The sequence below is a fragment of the Micropterus dolomieu genome, linkage group LG03 (genome assembly GCF_021292245.1).
Source record: "Micropterus dolomieu isolate WLL.071019.BEF.003 ecotype Adirondacks linkage group LG03, ASM2129224v1, whole genome shotgun sequence".
In the NCBI taxonomy this organism is placed as follows: Eukaryota; Metazoa; Chordata; class Actinopteri; order Centrarchiformes; family Centrarchidae; genus Micropterus; species Micropterus dolomieu.
In genome coordinates this window covers 4,755,612-4,779,937 of record NC_060152.1, presented here as the reverse complement: position 1 = coordinate 4,779,937, position 24,326 = coordinate 4,755,612, and the positions used below count along the sequence as shown (strand labels likewise).

General features: G+C 40.3%; 1 protein-coding gene across 5 annotated transcripts in view; it reads right to left on the bottom strand.

Moving 5' to 3' along the window:
- The window catches only part of sema6e (sema domain, transmembrane domain (TM), and cytoplasmic domain, (semaphorin) 6E), a 154,567-nt gene that overhangs the window by 17,116 nt on the left and 113,125 nt on the right, over positions 1–24,326 (bottom strand). For all 5 annotated transcript variants that reach the window (XM_046044530.1, XM_046044528.1, XM_046044531.1 and 2 more), the window contains 6 exons: positions 24,029–24,184; positions 21,476–21,652; positions 20,878–21,015; positions 13,485–13,562; positions 1,628–1,686; positions 1,124–1,174 (listed from right to left, as the gene is read on the bottom strand). In XM_046044530.1, coding sequence (XP_045900486.1) covers positions 1,124–1,174; positions 1,628–1,686; positions 13,485–13,562; positions 20,878–21,015; positions 21,476–21,652; positions 24,029–24,184 — 659 coding nt within the window. The remainder of the gene's footprint in view (positions 1–1,123; positions 1,175–1,627; positions 1,687–13,484; positions 13,563–20,877; positions 21,016–21,475; positions 21,653–24,028; positions 24,185–24,326) is intronic.

Sequence of the window (24,326 nt, the reverse complement as noted above, 5' to 3'; positions counted from 1 at the left end):
CACAACCATTCAGCTGCCTCAATAATATACCCTGTAACCTCCCAAGCTGTAAAGTGCAGAAACATTTACTTTGTATGCATATAACTGAATAAATCTGATCCTCTTCCCCAGAAAAAGTAACACTGAGTGAGCAGGTTGAGGTTCAATCTTTATAAACAGATGTGATGATATATATGAATGCAGAACCTGTAGGCAAGGGACAAGATTTTGGTATCAAAGGCATTCTGATTTCTGTTTGTAGTCAGAGTAGTATTGATCACACAGGTTTGAGTGGGCTTTGGTTACATGCAGGTAAAGAGTCCATCTGGAGAGCAAAAGAGGCAGAACGCATTGGTGGGAAAGCAATCTCTGAACGATTTACCTTTTCATCAATCTGAAAACCCTAGATATTAGCTTTGCCAATGTACATGCATTCAAATCTTCTTCACATGATGGCGATAGCTTGTGAGATTGCTAATCTGACTGTAAACAATGTCCAGCGCACAGAAGTAGTAGTCTTGGCCCTGATATCTGTTATCCGAATGTGCCCTGGCTCCACCGGAGGCCCCAAAACATTGAATGATGCCTTCAGAGGCTAAATCGCCGTAAGACAATAGATTCCGAGATAAGTCAAGGTTCATTATGTTGTGCAAGTGTATTTACATTATTTAACATTATGGGTCTTATTTTCATAGTTTTGGCCATAACTTTTAATGTAACATTTAATCACCAACTTCAAACATCAAAACAGAAACAAGGGCAGGAATACAAGCAGATGATCAGATTAGGTTGTAAAACTTTTACCCAGTCTGTCCGTGGTAAACGGCTCGTCAGTGTGTGTGAACAGGGTGACTAATATAGTGTATAGTGCTTTAAGTGGTCGGACAGACTAGACAGACTACAGATACAGACCATTTACCATACGATGGCCAAAACTGATAAAACCAGCTGTTGCAAGAATTTCACCACAACCTCTTTGGCTATAAGTTAACTTCTTTAAAAACTAGTTTGCTTAAAATCCTACTTGAGTGTAAGACTGCCTACGGAGTTCAGTTTGCTAGCTTCTACTCTGTTAGCACTCAGTAGTAACCAGCTCGATCAGCTGAGGCAGTTAAATGAAAAGATAAAAGACATGTCCACTGACCATATGCTGAATCTAGTGCCGTGTTTTGCTTGCGAGTGGTTGCCAGGACATCTGGAGAAAGAAAAACAGTGTCTGTGGTTATGATTTGTCAAGATTCCTGGTTTCTGGGCTACACTTCATTCATTTCTAATGGGAAACATCTATTGTTGAATTTGTCCTGTTTGTGGTTCTGAGCACATCCCAGACAAATGCAAAAGAGCTATAACAACCCACTTTGTCTTACATAAAAACACTTCTATGAGCAAATGCTTAATTAACATTGAAAGATTGAGAACAGCATTTCAGCAGGGATTGAGAATGGGGGTGGACAAACTACTCTTCAAGCTCCTTCAACATGAATTGAATTGCTGCCCTTGTTGAAATAAATACATTGTAATTATAGCATTATAATTCATTAGATCCAAATCACCTGTGCCTGCTGTCGCTCTGTCAATAGGTGTTTTGTCTCTGTTTCTTTAACGCTTATGTAAAATCTCCGAGAATAAATAAATGTTTCCAACTCACCGTGGCAGGTATCTGGGTGCTGATGGTAACCGTTCTCCACATCCTGTTCAAACCCACTTCTGAAGAGTAAGAAACAAAGACACACACAGAAAGACACAAGAGACACATCAGTAAATTTGCATTAATCCACTTCCCTGATTGTCGATTTCTAACAAAGCACTTCATTGAGTCTTTCCAAAATTGGTTTTGTTGATGAGGACTGTTTGGAGATGGGGAGGTAAGTGCACCGTTGCAAAATGTAATTTTTTGTGTCTGGTTGAAGTCAGAGTGTCTGCATCTCACATTTGTTGTTGGGACACAGTGGTGGCTGGACCAGAAGGGAAAATTCACCCTTGGAGCTTGTTATGAGGTTGTATATTGCTTCTTACAATTTTGTGGCATTCAGCAGTTCCACAAGTCAGTTTGTGATGAAAAGTTGTAATTTTCTATTGTGTCCTCAAGCTGCCTCCTCTGCTTGTACATTTCTAGATCAGGGTCCCTCTCGTCATACAGTACATAGCACTTTCTGTAGCTGCATTGTATTTGAGCCTACTGAGGCTACTGCTGGTGAAATTGGTACCTTGCAATGAATGTCTAACTGTATGATTGAATGTTGAATGTCAGAGAAAAATAGTCTAGAGGGAAGTGTTGATCCACAAAAACCTGTCATTTACCACTGACACTTTTGTGGACACAATTTCTGATGTTGAAACCTCCACATTGCATGGGAAACATATTCACAAGACATCTATATTTTGGCCTGCTTTCTATGGGAATAAGTAAAATACACTGAAAATATGAAGCTAGCAATGGAAATGTTATCGTCAAAAGCAGTGTGGGAGGATTTTTGAGGGAAAAATAAGGACAAGGTGTGCAAATTCAAAAAAGTGTTATGATCCTGGGGTCATATATTGTTGTTTGTTTATCTCACCCTGCCTGTCAGCTGTCTCCTCCCTTAGAGAGTGTGTGTGTATGCAGGTAATGGAGAACAGGTGGACACATTAGATTGGTCCTGCAGAGCTGATTGCTACCTCCTGATTGGTCACTGGGATGACAGCCATTGTAAGCCCCGCTGACAGGAACTCCCTTCTCTCTCTTCTTTGTTGTAGCTTTGTTGTGTCAACTACAAGCAGTTAGTAGGAGTGAGAAGCCCTTTTTTGTTTGCACCCCTTTTCTCCTGTTTTTGAGATTAAAAGCCTAGTTTAGAGCTTTGTCTTTTCTTTACTTTTTGGTTTAGGAAAGTTTTAGGTTTTCTTAGAGTGTTTTGGTTGTTGTTTTGGGCACTGCTCATCTCTGAAGCTAATAAAAACCGCTAAATAGTTTTTCCTTTGTTCTGGCATTGCTTGGGAACGGGAAGAGTGTTAAGCCACACATTTATGTTACATCCTGGATACCCCTAGACCTTGGCACGTAATAAAAGGAATACATGGTGTGGTTAAAAAACCCTTTTTACTACTTGGTTTTACCATCTAATTCAAGAACATAGTGGATTTTATTTACAATATGGATGAGTTGCCCTTTTTACCACATCTGTGCAACTACATTGTACTCAATAACTTAAATCTAATTCAGTTAATTTAAACAGAGGAACATGAGCAAAAAAAGGAAATAAAAGCTCAATCATGCCAAATAAATCCTTTAAAAATGTTTTACTGTGCAAGTTCTGCCATTCTGAACTTGCTGCTGCGCAACCCAAATCCTCTGTATCCGCCTTTTGAACCACTCCTCCAAACTAACAAGAAACCCAATCTGACAATTATTGATTTTCTGCTGCTCTGATGAAAATGTGCCTATGATTGATACACCGTTCTCCCTCCAACTGCACCATCTTTCACCTTCGAGTCAATCAGAAATGAAAAGTCTCATCCAGACGCAAACATTTGTTGCTTGAGTAATGCGACTGAGCAGACGCATGGTGGAGCGGAAGTCCTTCTACCCGAGCGAGCTTCACCCCGATGCCAACAATCTTCCCACACGTTGCAATGCACCATATAACAGACACGGGCTTATATACTGCATAAGCGTAATGATCCAGTATTCACACAAGACACTTTGTACAAGCATGCATGCACGCACGCCTACTCTATACCAAACCAATTAGTTCTTTATATAACCTAAACACAAACCTACATCTCACACAGATTATATGCAAACAGAGTCTTCCAACACCCATCTATAATTAGCAGAAAACTTTTCACGCACACAAACACATACGTCCTACACAGACACAAGACAAACACATGATTTCGTACATGCATTTTTAGATTCCTTTCTAGAGACTCACACTCCTCAACATAAACATACTTCTCAGCTCTAGAAAGAAATGACACATGTCTAAATTTGAGACGCAGAAGTCAGTGAATAGCCAAAGTGCAAAAACATTGAACTCAGCTGGGAGGAAGAAAATCAACTCAAAGAATTAAGCACCTCAGTTTCTTCAGTGTGTGTTAAAGCAGCAACTCTGCTGTCAAGTTCAACTGTCAGGCTTAGAGATGTACGTTTGAAAAAAAGGCTGCTTAGCAAACAGAGACACACCTGGTGCACTAAATTAAACCCTCTCTTACTCACTAAAAACCGGCTAGTTGTTCGTAAGTTCCTTATGTTTCCTGAGAAAGGAGGGATTTGGTGTAAGACTGGAGGTGAAAATCAAATCAACGAATACCAGGCTGATGCTCTCTGTGCGTGTGTGTGTATAAAGTTTGTTTTCTTTGATATGAATCAAGTAAAATATTATCTTTTCTTAAGTTAATATTTGAGTTTTTAAAGCAAAGGTTGAAAACCTTTTTGTGGCGGTTTAAAGTATAAGGCTGGTGTTATTTTATCTTTTTACCATCAAAAATTGCCACAAAGAAGCGAATACCAACAATGAATTCAACCTAATAACAATTGTCTGTGTAGCCAAAGCGTGATATAAACCTTTATTTTATGTCATAGACATTCTTCGTCAAGAAATCTTCTAAACACATGAGAAAGTCACTGTATATATGCTTTCATCCACCTCTCATTAAGTATATTTATTAGCAAAACTCTAACTGAGGAGGATAAGTTTTTGTATTGAAAAGAGGAGACTCAGTACGATGGAGACAGATTTTTTATAACACCTTGACATCGCAGCACCCTCCTCTTGTTTCTTTTGCTGTAGAGACAATTTGTATCATTCTGCCACTTACCTCTTCTCCCTTTGAAAACCCAAAAACTGAAATTTCTGTCAAAACAGAGGCTCTTTTAGCATGTCAGCCCTCTCCCCATCCCAACAACGACTGACAAAAAGATCAGTCCACTTGGATCAGAAGAGACAACTTCATTAAAAAAACAAACACATACACACAAAAGCCACCTGAGTGGGAAAGTAGCAATGAAATCCAAGATCAGTTACTGGCGCTTGATTAATTATTTGATTGTAGCACATCCTTTCAAATATATTCACATACAGGTAGTTGATTTTTACATGCAAAAAATACAATTTTTATCGAATTGCGGTCCACATAGAGATTGTCGTTTATTCCTCGCAGCTCATCAAACTCACAAAGTGCTGTTAACCCAGAAGTATGAGCCCAAGCACGCTCAGTGGCGTCTGTCTAATGTGGACCTACTCTCAGATCAACAATGCAAAACACAATTTACACACTGTGTATTGAAGTGAACCAGAGCTTGTAAAGAGCGGTTTGTTCACTGGTAGGATGACAGGTCACCTTTACGTTTGAAAAAGCTTGCCAGACTTGTTGGCACTCTTCACTATAATTGACCTTCTCTGGTGTTCATGCACATGAATAAACAGTTGAACACAACCATCAGGCAAAAAGTAATTTTGTTCTGCTCTGCTTTCCAAACACATGGAACTGTTGGCTCTCAGATGTCAACATCTGTCTGTTTTTTTCCCATAAACCCTTTCAGTCTGGGTTCATGTCCTGTAGCCGGCTCTGTTACACTTTAAAAATTTCCATCAAACAATGATTTGGTAGTTGAATTTTCGGTTGCTGTAAAGCTGCCATCTGAGCATTAAAGGCCTTTTTCTCACTTGGCCAAACAAACTGAATGTCTTTCCACCTGGTTTGGTAGTTTTAATGTGGGATCATTATTGCATCTTGGCACTGATAATAAAAGAGCTTTGCACTCAGTGGCACATTTTTGATTTCATTTAACAAATCAGACAAAAAACGCTATGGTAGGCAGGACTCTGATTTTAATAAATCCAGTGTTGACTCAACCTTAAATAACATGTCACATAGATGTGTTCATGGAAGGTGAGTATCTGCACAACAAATTAACACCAGCAGATAAGAGTCCGTAAATGAGATAAAAGACGAGCACAAACTACTGATTTCACAAGTAGCCCACATGACAACATGAAGTTTCAATCTAAAAACATGAAAGCAGGATGGCTATAAAGATTTTGAAACTAAACATGAACAAAACATGATAAGGATTCATTTTCTTTAAATAACATGACATTTTGCGGTTTGTTTCCTGAGGACAAGGACACATTATGATTCTAGATCAGATTATAATTATTTATATTGATTTGGTATCATGATGCATCATACAGCAGTTAGTGTTGACATTTGGGAGATTAAAGTCATACAATGTTTCGTGTTAAATAGCTTACTAATCGTTTGCTTTCTGAATCCAAACTGTTGACAGAGCTGGAGAAACATTTGAAAACTACCGCAGCCAGTGAAGGGTAAAAAACTGTGAGTGGGATGTGAGTGAGGGCTAATTTATAATCAAATTCCTCAGGTGTCAGGTCAGAGCCACAAATCAGCAGACGTTCACCTCACTCTGAAGGAGTTCATTGACCTCCAGCTCTCTCTGCAGAGTTTCCAGTTTGTGTTGTTTGCATCTTTCCAACATTCCAACAACAAATTAGCATTTTTTTGCAGTTTCACATGAGATTTTATGAGTTTCCCGATGACTACTCTAATAGTACCTGTCAACCAGTGTGCTATAACTAAAATCAAATTACATGTCTATAAGTGGCTTTGAAAGGGTTACATCTGCAACAACAACCCTGTCTCTGTCTGCCACTGCCCTGTCTTCTGACTTGGGGCCACAGACAGGGCAGGCAAGGCAGAAAGTATTGTGACAAGAAAGAACACATTGTTGGTTTTTGTGAGATTTTTTTTAGATAAAACTTTTACTAATGCAAGCACACCATTTTACTTCCAACTCATCTTATTTGTTAAATGTCATTGCTTTTTACTGTCAATTAAATGTCAATACTTTTTGGTATTTATTGATTATATTTCATTGCAGTTTGTAACTTTGTTTTGTAAAGTACTGTATATTTCTTCTTCTTATAACTATTATTTTATCCTTTAACCTGCACTACATTCCTTGGCTGTCTTTTGTTTTGGAATTGTGCTTCAGTGACAGTGATTATGTCAAATGCATAATGGATGAAATGTAAACTAAAACACGGTATGAAGTTGAGCCGTCCAGCCACGTAATCTTTCAATGTGAGAGACGAAGGGACAGAAAGAAGGCTGTGAATCCTCTCTCTTTTCCCTCTCCTATTCTCTGGATCAGCCACAAATCAGTCATTAAAATGTATGCCACCTTTGGATGAGAAAGGACTGGGAGGAAAAAAAGAGACGGATTGTCCATGAGCAAGTGATGTGAGTGAGAGAGGAGAGCGAGAAAGAGATAGAGAGCGGGGAAGTCCCGGGAGGAGGATGACTTTTGAGCTGCTTCATCTCAAACGCTGGTCAGGCTATTTCTGCTGCCTGATTCACATCAGTTCACCCTTCTCGTGTCCCATCACCATCCCTTTATCATTCTCATTCCCCTTCTGCCTTTTCACCATCCACTACTACCTCACCCCTTTCAATATATACATATCTACACTTAATGCATGTTACTTTAGGGCCAGACAGACACCCTGAGCAGACACTTGCTTCTTCTTGAATAGAAACACCTAAATAAAAACCAGATGTTCTGCACTTTGAAATTGGACTGATACAATTCACTCTCCCTTTCCTCCCACCGTTTTTTCCTTTGTTCATCTTGTTTCTTTACTACAGCTTCCCTCCTTTAATCCACTGATCTTTACATCTACTTCTTGTTCTTAATTTCATCCATCCTAGTTCCCATATTTTTATTGTCTCTTTTCTTTCCTCTCCTCTTGTTTTCTCTGTCCATACTTCTCTCTCTCTGGCAGCAGGCTGATAGTTGAGTCTGGACAGGATATTTTGGCTGATCTCGCTCATGTTCTGGTCCATTGGTTTCCAGTGGGGCTCCGTTGCACGTTAAACATAGACTCATAAATCAAACCTCAGCGAGCAGCTTGGAGCACTTTGCCAGCGTGAAGCCGCATCGGCACTTCCTCTCTCTCCATCGCAAGCATATCTTACTGTACTTGGAGAACCTCCCAGCGACAGCTACTAACTCCCAACCTCAAACCACATACCTAAGCCTAATCTTAATTACAACCTTAACCCTTAACTTAATTCAAATCCTACTCCTTAATTATATTAAAAACTACTTTTTCATCTTGCCAACTCTTCATGCCTTATTACACATACATTTTTGATAAATTAAAACATAATATATATATCTGAAATGTCATTTCTTTCACTTCCTCAAAGCATGCATGCATGCATGCATATCTCTCTATCCCTCTCACCCCTCGCGGGATCGGGATCTCTCTCTCTCTCTCTCTATCCCTCTCACCCCTCGCGGGATCTCTCTCTCTCTCTCTCTCTCTCTCTCTCTCTCTCTCTCTCTCTCTCTCTGGGTGGTATGTGTCATCCTCAAGCTCGGGAGTCTGAGGGTTGTGCGCAGTATCTTAGCTGTTCCTAGGACTGCACTCTTCTGGACAGAGACCTCTGATGTTTTACCTGGAATCTGCTGCTACTCTCCCAGTTTGGGGGTCACAGCCCCCAGTGCTCCGATTACCACTGGCACCACTGTTGCTCTTACTTTCCACATCTTTTCTAGCTCCTCTTTCAGCCCTTGGTATTTCTCAAGCTTCTCGTGTTCCTTCTTCTTGAGGTTGCTGTCTCTTGGGATTGCCACATCTGTCACTGCAGCCTTCTTCTGCTGTTTGGCGATCAACACGATGTCTGGTTGGTTAGCCATCACCAGATGTTTGTCTGGATCTGGATCTGAAGTCCCACAGGATGTTAGCTCGGTCATTCTCAACTACCTTAGGAGGTGTCTTCCATTTTGACCTTGGGACTTTCAGCCCATACTCCTGGCAGATATTCCTGTACACTACGCCAGCTATCTGGTAATGGCGTTCCATGTACGCACTTCCTGCCTGCATCTTACACCCTGCTGTTGTGAGCTCTACTGTCTCAGGGGCATCCTTGCACAGTCTGCACCTGGGGTCCTACCTGGTGTGGTAGACCCCAGCCTCTATTGATCTTGTACTGAGTGCCTGTTCATGTGCCGCCATGATTAGCGCTTCTGTGCTGTTCTTAACTCCAGCCTTTTGCAGCCGGATTTCTTGATATCAGGTATTTGTCTGTGGTACATGCCGTGCAGCGGCTTGTCTCTCCATGAAGGTTCTTCATCTTTCTTGTCCTCATCTTCGGGTTTCTGCTGCCTGAGGTATTCACTAAGCCCTTCATCTTTGGGGGCCATCTTCCTGATGTACTCCTGGATCTTTGTCGTTTCACCCTGGACAGTGGTCTTGACACGCAGTAGCCCTCGGCCTCCCTCGCTACGCTTGGTGTACAGTCTCAGGGTGCTGGATTTGGGGTGAAACTCTCCATACATTGTGAGGAGCTTTCTCGTCTATTTATATAGTTTGTTTTTTTTCCCCCCAAAACTGCCTGTGCCTAGCTGAAGCCTCATCATCTCAGCTGTGCATTTATTATGTACTCATCGCAGGTTGGAACAAACTGGAAAGTTTGTAAATTGCTTCGCTGAGGAGATCCAGAGTCATGGCAAATAAAATGAGTCAAAATAGATCAACATGTCCATAGAAACTTTTCAAACCTGCAACATAATACTTTGCCGCTGTTACTCCATATTGGTGAATGACTGCTGTGGACACAAGTGGACTACAACTGCTGTCCTTCACACAGGCAAGATAAAGAGCCACCTTTCAATACTACAGGAGTCAAATGTTTGATACTCAAAAGACAGATTTTCAGTGATGCTTTGAAAATAAAGTTTCACTGAGAATAGTTTGACATTTTGGGAAATATATATAATAAATGTTGTTTGCTTTCCTGCTGATAGATGAAAAGATGAATACCACTGTTTGTACAGTAAATATTAAGTTCATATGTGGTTAGCTTAGCACAAAGACTGGAAGCAGGAGGAAACATAATTTTAATACTCACTAATTAACATATTATATCTTGATTATTTAATGTATTAAAACAAGTAGGTGTAAAAACTACAAATTGTGGTTTTCTGGGAGTGTGGCTATGTGTATGATTATTTCTTGGCTGGATGAGGTGACTTTGTGGAGTCTTGTTGTCACAGTGATTACCAGACAACCAGCCGTTTCCAGTCTTCATAATACGATAAGCTAACCAGCGGGATGTCTGGCAAGACAAGACGCCAGGAAGTCACTGTGAACCAAAAAACCGGCAAGAAAGCAAATAAGTGCATTCCCCAAAATGAGGAACTCCTCCTGTAAAATGAAAATAATGGCTATAATGGCTGAAAACAAAACATGGAATGATTTAAGACCAAGAACCAAAATCTCAACTACAAAAATACAAGAGGGCACACAGAAACACACATCTAAAAATGAAAAAAAATCCCATTAGCCTCTGTCCATGCGAGGTCAGGGAAAGTAATATATCTGGGTGGCCAAGCAGTATGCAATAATTCCATGTCTGCACATTTTCAGCCGTCAAAACAATCTGTTGGAAGCCAGTAGGGAGTGGAAGGTGCTCTCTGTTTGCGTGCATGTGTGTGATGGAGGGGCAACGTAAATATAGTGAGATGACAGTCTACAGAAAACTCCACACACAGTTTACAACCAATGTACATAGAGGTAAGAGGAGAAAAACACCCAGCTTGGTGATTTAGGAACAGCTTGTACAAACACACAGGGCCATGCAAAGTCCTTGACTGTCAGGAGGCACATAGTACCTGTAACTGCCTCTACTCCTCCTCTCCGTCCTCCTCAACCCTTTACTGCATCTATCTATCTGTCTACCTATTCATCCATCCATCTGTCCATCCAACCACCCATTCATCATTCTTCCCCATTTTGCCCGTCAATGTGGTACACCGCTGTGTGATTTAAACACATGCAGCCGAACATCACTTTGATTTTATGATTTCAAGACCCAGACTAAGGGAGAGATACAGAGAAGGAGGCAAAATAAAGCAAATGTGTAGGAAGATGTAACTGAGAGTATATTGCATTTTTGTGCCACTACAGTAAGAAAAATAAAAGTTTATTAAGAATTTTGATCTTATTATAATATTATGGGACCTCTCGTTTTAACTCTCTCTCTGTTCTATCTTTGACTGACAGTGACAAAAAGCAAAGATGTCAAACAAAAAGAGTTGAACTACAAACCACATTAGCTTATCTACAAGCATTGATGCGTCTTGCACTGCACTTGGGGGTTGATGAATGAGTGACCACACTTAAAATGAAAATTTAACTGATAATGTCAGTTTACAGGCTACATACAGTAGCTAATTAGCTAGCCAACTGCGGCACATTACACAACATAAACACTTGCCTGTCAAGATGCGTCAGTTTAGATGCAGAGTTTTGTGATCCTGAGCTTTAGAATCACTGCAAAAAGCAGTCCCTGGCTTCTAAGCTACAGTTTCCCACAGAAGTTTGTTTAAATTGGGTCTCAGCGCCCCTGTCGAATCAGCTGTCAATCAAACACATACACTGGCCTGCCCATTCAGAGGCTCAGATTAAAATGAGCGTTCTGATCTTCGAAGACGTTTTAAACTAATATTAATACATCTTAAAAACACATTGACATGCCTTTTGACTAAAATAATAATACATTTTATTTATATAGCACTTTAAAAAGGTACTCCAAGGTACTTTACAAGGTTAAAAAAAACAAAAAACAAGATCAGCATAAAAACCACAACTAGAGATAACTACATGAAAACAAAGGAGGACTTTTGTGGTTTCAGTTGTACTATAACACCCCCCCACACACTGAATTTGCCACCACAGGGTGCAGGTCAATACTTCCAAGTGTCAAGTGGCTCCCTTCCAGTTCACAAGAATATTTAAGTAAATAAATTGTCTTTTACTTTTCTGATTGACAGTCTCCTTCTCCTTCACTTTCTCACGGCTCCCCTCCGACATCCTGCACTGCATTCACACTAAGAACCAATAATATGGAAAGTTTCCTTTTTATACGTGTGATAAATGTTGGCCACATGAATGTTGTGGGTCTCAAATGGGACCAGCTAAGTGTTTTAGTAAAAACTGCAGGTCAGATATTAGTCATGTTGACGTTGCCCACTTGTATAATTCCAGATTAATGACTGATGTGCACAGTGCTGATTATCTCACTCGAGAAGATATGAAAATTATTGCTTCTGCCACTGCTTGGCTACACATTATTGACTAAGTTACAAATCTGTCCGCTGTGACTCTGAGTTAGAGAACTACTAATGCCTCAATATAGCTGTATCCACCCATGTGCTTTTAGACTGACCAAACACCACAGTGGCTGATCTCCCTAATTAGTACAACATCGCCCAGGGAAGAATTAACAGCTGAAACCCCCTGCTGCAGTGTTTGATTAGAAAGCAAATATGCACACTTTTGTCCGTTGGCGGTTCATGATTTCAGACCTCTCTGTAAAAGGGGGAATCAACAACGAATCACATCAGGCAGAAAATTGTTGCTGCAATGTTAATGGGCTGAGAGTTTGAAGCATGCTGCACTTCTGGCTACACCCCAACCAGTGATGAAAACATTAAAACAGAGAGCAGTGCACAAATAGCCCTCTGTGGTTAAATGTTGACTGGCAGTTTCGATTTGAGATCTCTCTAAGAATTTCATATAAAGTTTTGTGGGATTGAATAAAATTTGGCTGTACATCATGAGTTTCTGAGGACTCCCCCCCCCCCCCAACAGATCAGTGGAGAACTAAACCCTAAATATAACCACCTCTTTACTATTTACACAAAATTCACTGTTTATTATTTCTTTCACCTGGTCTACAATTCTTAGATTATAACTGCAGTCATACTTGGTACTTGAAGGTTGTCCATATAAATCAGTTTATCCACAGTTCCATCTCTAAAGACCCAACAACAATCTTCTTTGATGCAAAGTCCTTTTGGCACCAGTGAGTCAGAAAAGTTGGAATGCAGATACTTTGGTGTCAGATACTTTTCCTGACTTTATTTAGGCTTTACTACCTTTCACTGAACCTTAAAACCCACTAAACATATTGTGCTGTTTTGCAGTCAGTGTGTTCTAGCTGCTCCACAGAGCATTTTTATACTGAAAGACGAGGAGAAATTGTGGCTGTATAACATTGTTACTGTCCCCAGTGCACACAAATGTAAAATATAACCATGCTGAAACAAACTGCAGTACAGTCTAGAGCTACAGACACTAGAATAGTTCTTATTATATTTTACAATTCTAAAATGTTTGTTAATGAAATCAAACACTGTCGTTCTGCATTTTCTCATACCATGAAATGCTTTAGTCATAGCACTAAAAACACACAATATCTTAACAGCATATAACAAATCTTTACTTCTGTGTGCCGCAAATTTTGAGCATGGACTTAAAAGTAATACGATTCAAATAACACAAGCAGTGCAGCAGCTTTTACCAATTTCCAAGTCAACATTCATTCATTCAGCACTGATGGCTGTAACGATGATTGTAGTGACATTTGTATACACTCCCCTATAATAAGTATAAACTGGGTGTTATTACAGACTCTGTGTGTGTGAGACTTACTTGAAGCCAGGTGAGATGGTGGCACAGCTGCCTGACTTGAGCCAAACGCAGTAAGGGTCTCTTGAAGACAGACAGCTTCTGCACAACAGACACAAACAGACAGACGGTTAGTGATGGAAGTAATTGTGGAGAGCAGTGCGCGTGAAGAGCACCGAGCCCAGCAGCCGTTAGTTGTGTGATGAGGTGCTACACTGCCACCAACCTAACACCACCCAGAATAAGCAACCAAAAGCATTAGAAAGCCCATTAAAGTTAAGATGAAATTGCTGCCATTTCATTTAACGAGGTGAAAAAATTGTTTATCACCAAGCATCTCTTAATTGACAAAACTAAAGTGCCATTATTTTGAACTCTGAAATTACAGTATAAATCTTTACATCTTAACTGTGACTCTTCATGCTGCTCCCATAATCTTGTTTTTATGCAAATACATTGATTTGTTTACACAGTCTGCTGATACACAGATGTGTGGTATTTATATACAGTATAGCTAAATCATTTCATGATTGGATGATAAACACATGGCTGGCATTTCACAATGTGCACATCAGAGTATCTACAGTGCTTTAATGTATGAAGAAAAAAAATGTAATTAGCTATGTTTGCTAACATTCAAAAGCAAACATTGACAAATATCCAAACATTACATCATTCCCCATATCAGAGATGAATGTAGACGATCATACAAATCTTTGGAATACTTTACCTGTTTAAATAAGAATTGCTCGGACTGCTGACATTTTCAAGTCCTTGCTAAAGACCCACCTCTATTCATTGGCTTTCAAACAGAGTTGAGTATTGACATTATTGACCTTTTCTACCGTTCTTGTTGTGTATATTTGTTGTGTACCCTGAACCTGGAAAGCACGTTGGTCGACTAGGGTTGTTTTTAAATGTGCTATATAAATTATCTTGAATTTAATTTATAAGTTTCTCAACTGATTATTATTGAAAAATATAGGCCCTGTTTTTTTGTTTACAAAAATTGACTGATGTAAACAAACTTTCAACAGTAGCAGAAAAAAAAAGTAACTTATAATGAAATCCATTCTTTTAGTAAATAAATGTAATGTCAAATCACTTTATCATACAGTATTAACAGATTCTAGTCCAAGTCTATGACGTGCAATAGAAGAGGTCTTTTCAAGAAACGGTCGATTTATTCTGCCATGTACCAAAAAAAAACAAACAAGAAACTGAATACCCCAGGATATGTTGAATTGTTCTTTAATATCTTGTTTTATCTATAATAACGTTGACTCATGTTGACTGATGTTAGTCAAGGTTTTGAAAGATCTGTCATTAATTTTGATAACTGTATCAGTTTCCAATCTTGTGTTTTTACTTTTGGTAGTGCAGAAACTTGTTTGCTTACATTTGGTTTGTAAAAGGCAGGATCACAGCAGGTCACTCAGTGCATCATCAGCTACGCTTTAAGTTTTCAGTGCAGTCATTCTGACTGGCCATGAATTACTTTATTCTGAGTGAAAAGCCAGCATTGTTCCAGTCTCTCAAGCCCTGCTCTTACTTACAGTGCTGTATGTCAGTTTTGCGATTTAGCGAGTAACATGCTGGGTGGACTAGGAACCTCCTCTATTTAAGGCAGTCAGTATGAACCAAGCAATTAGTCACATTGCCTTCAGTATAAAATCCCAAATAAATCACAACATTCAGTACTTTTCCTCAACTGTGAGACCCACATACGTTACTTTTGTTGATTAAACTATTCCACTGATCTGCTGTCAGTCTTTCTGCCTCGTGTTTGTTTTAAGTCTGTGGTTTTTAATCCTGCACCCTGGAATGAGTTGCGTGATCCTTTTGGCCTTTATCCTGCCACTGTCTAATTGCAAAACATTGGCTGTCAGTGAATTAACAAGTTTTGTTTTCACTGCTTCATAGCTTCCTCTTTGCAGGTCTGTGGTGTTCACACAGCAGCACCAACATAATGAGCATAAAGTACACAGTGACAAAAGACTAACAACAACCAACAATAGTGTTTACCTGCTGCCAATCACTTTAGAGATGTTTTTAGCCCCTTATGCGGAATAACGCCATCAGACGTAAAAGTAAACAAAGAAGAATATCTGTAGATGGCTCGTGGTGCTGCTGGTGCAGTGTCATGTCAAACCAAAGTTTTAATGAGTTTTAATGAGGACTCCTGTGACTTGTTTTAAATATCTAAAATGATTTAAAACTGTCTAAACAGAGCGTGCAGGTGTTACACCACTTTCACTCTCAGTCTTCTTACAGAACAAAGAGAAATCAGCACAGAAACTAGTCCCTATTCACCTGCGGCTGGGAACGGAGTATAAATGCATGCATTTGTGTGTGTCCTCAAAATATTATGCACACACTGCATGTATGGAAGTAATCTTTTTAGTTGTTTTTTTTATGGAAACAAAAAAAACCCCAATAATAACACTTACCAACATCCGATCTGGGAATACCGTAGAGATGTGTTACCAATTCAGGCAAACTTACAGGAGGTGCACAAAATAAAATAAATGTATTCTAATTTAGTTCTGGAGTACTGACACCCCAACATGCACAGAAGTAGAAAATCTAAACTTCTGAGTGAAATACAAACTTTCATCAGCAAAAAACCCTGAACTGTTTTTTTCTGTCCCTCACACCATCACAGACTGACAGAGGACCTCTGGGTATCAAGGTCCTGAAATGACTCTCGTCCCCGTGTGTGGCTGCCAATATGTCACACTGCATAGTGCAGCTTTAATGTATTATTCATCCACTAGCCATAAGGTATATATCCATCTCTCTCCCCATTCTGCTTCTCTTCTCCATCACCACATACCTCTACATGACAGGAATGAACCTCCACACTAAAGCACTACTGGAAAAGTCGTGTCCAGCTGTGGTTTAGGTCAGACACGTGATGAGAAAAAAACAAAAAACAAACTTTGTCTGATATTGTTCTTATATTTGCAGTTTATTTACACAACATGCGTTCGTGTGTGTCCCTCGACTTCTCTTCTGCCTTGCAATGGTGAACAGATAGGCGTGTATGTTCGCCTGCAGCCACAGTGTGAAAGGAACATTCATTAGCTGCTGAGAGGAGGAAGGATCTATCCAGTTTCTGAGGCTCAGGCTCATAACTTCCAGCTGTCATTTAGCCAACATCCTAGGAGTATCACTGTCCTGACTTAGTGGAGATGGTTTCAGCTAATATGCTGGTTAACAACTAAGCAAAGAAAGAAAACATTCAAGAAATATAAAATTAACCTAATTTCAATTAAAGTAAATAGGTTATTAAATATTTGTTTTATGCTACATTTATTATTACATTGAGGTTTATAATTAATATTTTTCCAGTAAATAAAAACAATGCCTCTTTTGTCATTCACATACAAATTAAACAATGTTTAAAAAAAGCTTCAGGTCACAAACAAAAAAGGAATCTTTTGTTTATTTGGATATTATTTTTCTAGTTTTGGCCATCATTTGTATCGCTAATAATATCTTTGTCTTCACCAAATTAATTGCTGACATCTACGAATGTGCCACCATTGTAACAAAAAAAGGACAAGAATTGTGAGCAGTCAGGTTGAGAATAAACCAAGAGGTTAGTCAAACTTATTTGGAAGAGACTTCCTGCTTCAACTCTGACCTTCTCTACTTTCTGAAAGTGTGCGCAGTTTTCCTGTACAGTAAGAGATTATTGGGGCACTTTCGGATTCAACTCCAAATGAAAGAGGTTTGAGACGGAGATAGTTCTCCCCAGACAAAAAATTCAGTATGTTTGTTTCCACAAAGGGCGACAGTGCTAACCACTGCACCACCGTGCCGCCCTGACATTTGCCTTTAGGGGGCAAAAAATGTAACACCGTTGTAGAAGCACAAAGTCTGCAGAGGGACGAGGTCGGGTTGGATTGCTGTTCATTTCTTGTTTCAACAAGAAACACTGGTTTCTATAAACAATGACAAGATCATTGTTACCTTAAGTAGTTATTTTAATGCAAGCTATGAGTTTTCCCTAATAACCTTATAGTCCCTTTGCACCTAAACATAACAGACCAACCATAACCATAATAAACCACAATGATCCTAGCGGACTGCACTTACATAGCACTTTTCTACATTAATGGATAAAGTGCCCCCCCCCCCCACACACACACACATCAATCTATAAGAATTAATATATAAGGCAGAGATGACTGAAATCTTCAACTAAATAAACAGTACTTAGGAGATAGGAGACAGTAAAAATAATACATGTTTTTTTCTTAGATCAGTCAGTTGAAACTGTTCATATAAAAAAGGAAATATCCACTGGATTTGAAAATCCCTGGATCTACAGATTTTCAGGGTTTGGGGCCTCTTTTGCCCTTTTATTGTATTTTTTTTATTAAAACTTCCATTTCATACAGCTCCTAGCCGCTGCTGAAAACAGAGCATTTTCTGAAACCTAATATTGGCATCAGGGCCTCGAGTAAAAAAAGAAACCTGACGATGCAAGCTACAGTGTGTGTGTGAGCGAGAGCGAGAGAAACAAGCCAAGAGTGAGAGAAATGCAGAGACAGAGAGAAAATGGAGGCAGAAAACAGAGAGAAGGGGTAAATCTCATCTGGAGGGAGACAGATTCATTGGTGTGGTAAAGGAGGATATGGCAGCTGAAACCTGACCTGGCCAGTGCTGATGAGGCTTATGGAGCCCCTAATCTCAGGATGAGGTGTGCTGTAGCTCTGGTCTCTAAAAAAGGGATCTGGGGATATAGCTGGCCCGTAAGCTTAAGTAAGACGGGCCCTATCCATTTTCTCCAGTTACTTCTTTTCCTCTTCTGTCTCCTCAAGCTTCAGAAAAAAAAATAGTCACTATCGCTGGCTCCCAGCCAATCAGCTGGATCCAATTTATGACTAAATGATGTTGAAAGCTTCTCCAGGCCTTTGCAACCAGGGGTTAGCATGCTATGGGGGTATATGTATTCCCTGGTGGAGCTGAGGAGAAATCCCGCCTCTGGGTTCAGGGGGTTGAGAAAAGGGGGGAGATGCATGGGGCTAGCATTCCTCACAGACCCAAAAATAGATCCTGAAGCTGTGGAGCAAGTACATTAACTGGGGCTAAAACAGCGCCTGACAAAACAAAAGGCAGTGGACAAAGAGAAACGCTCGAAGGCTCTGCTGTGCTCAGCTTATAAACTTGTTCTGAAAGCCATGTCAGCCTTTTGACAGCACCAAGTTCAAGCTTCTATTTTGTACCTTTTACAGAATTTATACCAGACAGTGATCTTTGGCAAGTAAGTTTATGGGGCAATACGTTGTTGATGATAATGATGATTATGCTAAACAGAATTGTTTTAGCACTCTAACTAATCATGTGTTATTATAATTATCTCTATTTGTTTTGATTTTCAAGGATTGATTAAACATTTGGTTTCCGAAGGGACATTTTCAAATAGTGTTTTATCCGACAAACAGTCTAAAGGGTGAAATTTACAAGCAGAGCATTTGAGAGTGAGCTCTTAGTAACCTGATACTGATAAACCCAGAAGATTTCTTGCCATGTACATAACTGGGTCAAATACTTCTCTTGGGAAGTGTCACTGTAACAGCATGATGGCTGGAAAAAAATAAGAATTACCTGAAGCGATGTTTCCTTGTATACAAAATAATTCCATCCAAATAAATAAAACTGAAATGAACACAGCAGTGCCAGTGTAGAAGTATAATAACAACAACAACATTTAACATTTGACTATTCGTACAACACAGACACATTTGTGCGGTCAGGAAAAGTTCAGGCTCAATTTAGGAAATAAGTAAACAATAGTTTTAACGTAAGACCGGGAGTAAAAGGGAAATCTGGTTACTGACCTTTTTATATACAGTCTATGTTACTGTACAATACATTTTACTACAGTGCATGTAAATGTGTTCTGTGTTCATGCACAAAATACAGAATAATAAACAGCAAAATCTCACATCTGAATATGCCAACTGTAAATCCCAAATCCCATTATTCTCGAAGATTACACATCAGAAGTGCTGATTTTTATAGTAGCTGTATAAGAACATGGGATCTTGTACACTCAAACATGAAGCTCACGCAGGAATCCGATCAGAATCAGCTTATAGAAATGCTCAACCGTGCCTTTAACCAGAGCATTTCTCACGTGGCTGTCACACTGTACTTATTCTCACTTACCTGCCAACACCACAAATAACCTCAGAGTGCTTTTTGGGGAAAGCCTAGGCCCAACCAACTCCGTGAGCCAGGCAGATAATAGTATAACATCTGCTATTTGGTACAGGCTTTTGTCCAAAAACCTCTGAAAGTATTTTGAGTGGACACATTTCTTAAATTGGTAGTTGTGGAGGATATTGATCCTGCTTTACTGGAGTTATCTGGCAGTGAATGCCATTTCTTCCCGGTGCACAGTGAGGAAACCCTAAATTCATGCAGTATTTCTGGGTCGCAGAACTGAGAAACAAACCCAGACGCAGTCTTCATGCTGATTTTCAATTATTTCAAGATCTTTGATTTGTTTTGTTTTTGTGACTTTTGACGAAGATCAATTTTTGTGTTCAGGTTTACTACAGCAAAATCTAAATCAGTTTTACATGTGACAAGATATGAGCACTTTAAGTGCCAATTCTGTTATTGAAAAGGACTCAATCTGATAATTTTTCTAGGTATTGATGAGGTTTTGTCCCTCTTTTAATCAAATTTTTTATTCTGACTCAGCCGACCGTGTCACTCTTCATGAACTAGAAGACATGACTTAGGACAGTGACTTGTGATTCTTTCCCTTAGGGATTTTTTTAAATTAATAATTTAATTGTTTCATTTATAAATGTTCAGAAAATAGAGCAAACCTCCCACCTCAAGTTCACAGAGCCTTGGAACTAAACCTTATGTGGTCTGGGTTACAGTGGAGGCAAGTTATGTAAGATAACAGACATCCTGCAGCTCCTCCTGGGGGAGAGAGTTCCCAGGCCAGATTATATGTAAAATACCTCATGTGTGTTTTGGGTTTGCCCTTAGGTCTCCAGCATCCAGGAGGCATCCCGATTAGATGCTGAGCCACTTAAGCAGACTCCCTTCAACAGTAATTGGCTCCAATTCTACTTCAATCTACTTCCGGATAGCTGAATTCCTCTGGTTCTCTCTAAAGGTGAGCCCAACAATCCATGTTTTGGTCACTAGCCAAAGCACATGGCCATATGCGAGGGTTGGAACGCAGATCAAGTTGTAAATTGAGAGATTTATCTACAGGCTTAGCTACCCTCTTAACCACATCAGATGGCCATGAACCCAATAAACAATTTTCTGGCAGACTTTGAGGTGTTCAGTTGCTAACCAACTAATTTGTTTCAGCACAAGGGTATTAAACCCCTTACTGTGGCAGAGGTAACGATTTGCTCGTCAGGTGACTTACTTCTTGCAGGTGCTGTAGTCAGAGCAGCGGCTCAGCGGCACACGGATCACACAGCTAGAGAATGCCACAAACAGCGCGTGATGATCCCGGTCCAACTCAAGACCCAGCACCCTCCTGTCCTCCCCTCGCAGGTTGCATCTAAGAACACAGAAACACCCACTGTCAAGATCAGACATTTCTGATTTGGTTTCCTTTTTAAATCAGCGCTGCAGATGACTGGCACAGTCTGAAAATGTACAGAGAAACCTGGCTGTGAATCGAACTCCATGCAGATTGACTTCACAAGCTGTGCAGTCAGAAAACAAAAGAAGACACAGGAAAAAAGCATCCCCTCAAGCTGTACAGGGTGATGCAAAGTGCTACAATAGACCAAAGAGTGGGTGGTCAGGACAGATCAAGGCAGAACACAGGGAGGAGGAGAGAAAGAAAAGATCAGAGAGAAAGTGAAGGAGAGATACCAAGTAAAGGACAAAGAGAGAAAAAGAAACTGACAGAAAAAAATGGGTGAAAAGAGGAAAAGCAATTAAGGAAAAACACAGGACGCTTAAAACAGCCCCAACACACACACACAAAAAAAAATAAAGACAGATTGTCTGACTTGTTAGGGTTGTAGACGTCAATGTCCTCCAGCAGTTGGGTGCTGAAGGATGCGTTGGCTCCCTCTGTGCTGGCCAAGATCTTCAGCACATGGCCGTTGTCTGAGCCCAGGAAAACCACAGTGTAGTTCTTATATGGGCCCGCAGATGTGTCCACTGCAATCTGGGTCAACTTGAATCTGCATCAAAAATAATTCATATATATATTAAAAAATGCAACTATGTTTAATATTACTTAAAGTAACCCATCCATAGTGAAGGTCTTCTAAATTGAAGCTGCCAATTCACTTCAGACTGAGGTAAAAGGGAGCTAACAATGCCAACGGTGCTGGTTAGCATTCTTGTTTTGTTTTGTCAAAGTCGATTTCCCATGGTAAACAAAACAAACAGTGGGCGAGTACTGAGCTCATTGTATAAAGAATCAGTGTGCAATCAATCACTTCATCTACCAACCCACCATTCCCTTCCTCCATCGCCTACATCCTTTAATCCCTTTATCCTATTAATTCATCTACCCATCCACCCACACCAACTCAATCGATCCCTCCTTGTTGTTTAGCAACAACTAACTTTCCTCAACACACTGCAGTCTGTTTTTGAGTCCCAGTTTTCTATTTTTTGTTTGTACCCCAGTGAACTGTTGTTTTATTAGAAGCACCACCCTGCTTCACATTCATCCCGCTCCACAGTCACACCTGGGAGCTGCCCAGTATCACCACAGCCGTCTCCAGCTAGCTCCACTGGGGCAGTTGAGGATTAAGAGCTGTGCTGAAGGGCACCTTGAGTCCAGTGGTTGTTGACAGAGGGATAAGCTTTACTCAGTCATTTTATCTCGCTGCATTTTTTGTTCTCTGGCCGTGGGATTTGAACAAACAAACTTCCTCTAATAAACCCAGTAATTGTTTTGGCATCACATCCCTTCTAGAAGGACACCAGCAGCAGCTCCTGTCCCCTCACCTCTTCCTCAGTGTGTCCTAGATGGTCCCAAGGAGGGTGACGTGTTTACCCACATGGACTAGACTAGCACGTCTCCGCAATGACTCTGTTGTATTGCGTGATGCGCTTCTGGTTAGATTTCATTTATCTAGCCTCTCTGGGGAGAGGCGAGGCAGATGTGATGTTTTTGGCGCCAGATGCGAAGCGGCGCATGTTTCCCCAGTGTGGAGCCGCTGCAGTGTCTGGCTGGCTGTCAGCCTGGTTCTGCATCAGGAGGCTTGGAGGAGGCTCTGGTCTGTGTGTGTGTGTATAGCTAAATCTGTGTGTGTATCTGCTGTGTGTACTTCTAGGTCTGAGGTTTATGCGGTACCGTCTGAAACACTTGCAAACACCAGCAATTCAACATTCATCCCGTCATCATCTGATATCACTGGATTCTCAAATGTCACAACACACACACACACACACACACACACACACACACACACACACACACACACACACACACACCAGTGACTTCCTCACTTCCATGTGAGCTGCAGAGGAGTGTCTGCAGGTTGGGTCAGTGCTCGAGTTAGACCTCCTCCCCGTGCGGCCTGTGTTTGATGTGGCTGAGATTGACCGTTGAACAAATCCAATGGGTATTAATGAGGAACACGGATGTGTGTTCCACCTGAGCTCACTCATCGATACCAATCACAGCTCCGCGCATGGAAACACTGCTGGTACATTATGTTGCTATTGAATATAGAAAATAATACCTGCATACTAACCACTAAAAGAAAAGAGCCTGACATTTTCTCTTCAAGACCTGTTTTTAACTGCAGCCTGACTGAACAGCAACACGGACATTCAACTAATGGTTGTGTTTTTATTTGGTTCAATGAAGATGTTCTCCAATGAGCCAAGTGAGCATTTGAAAAAGAGTTCTGCATGTATGATGTCTAAAGTGGTACATGGTTCACTAGTTTACGTCGGTTACATTTGGAAAAACTACCATAAAGTTGGAAAATACTGTGGTTTTCAAACTCCGAATATATTTTTGGAGCTGAAACAATGAATTTATTAATTGTTTAGATGATCAGCAGAAATCTAAAATGACCAAATGATTAATCTATTATTCAAAAAGATAAATGGCAGATTAATTGATAACGAATAATTGTAATAATAATTGTAGCCCTACAGATAGAGTGTGAGGAAATGTGGGCTATAACTATTGATTTATTAACAGCTAATCTCTTAATTATTTTTCGATTAATCAGTTCTACAAAAATCCTCATCGTAAATCCCCAGATTTTAACGTGAGCTTCAATTTGCTTGTTTTGCTTGTTTTTCTCTGACCGACAGTCCAAAACCCAAAGACATTCAGTTGATGCAAAACAGAGAAAAGCGGGGGGCTGGACTCAGCGTGTGTTGAATGTGTCAGCAACATACTTGCTGTCTGTCTATATACATTTTACCCACTGAAGGTCTAAGTACTGAAACACAGGTGATGGAATTAGTACCTACAGTGTGCTGGGTTTCTTTGCCTCTTCTCAGACAAGGCAAGTTAACAATAAGGGATGAACAAAATCTATTCCATCACTTTTTCATCTGTTCCTTTTGTACAAATCCCATACCTGCTCGTGGTACGTGTGAAGTAGGGTCTGTCGTTGACCGAGGGAACGGCCTCGTCCATCAGCGGGTACGACTTGATGAAAGTCAGGGTGTCGTCAGGGAAAGTGGTGGACGACTTGTAGGCAGTTGCTTGGCCCTCACCCGCGCAGCATCCCGGCCTGTTCAAACGCAGCAAATAAAAAAATAAAAAATAAAAAATCAGGAGTGAATTCAGTTCCACCAGCACAGATGTAAAAACACTGGCAGCTGTTTTTTTTTTGGGGGGGGGGGGGGGGGGGGGGGGGGGGGAAAAAAGGGGGT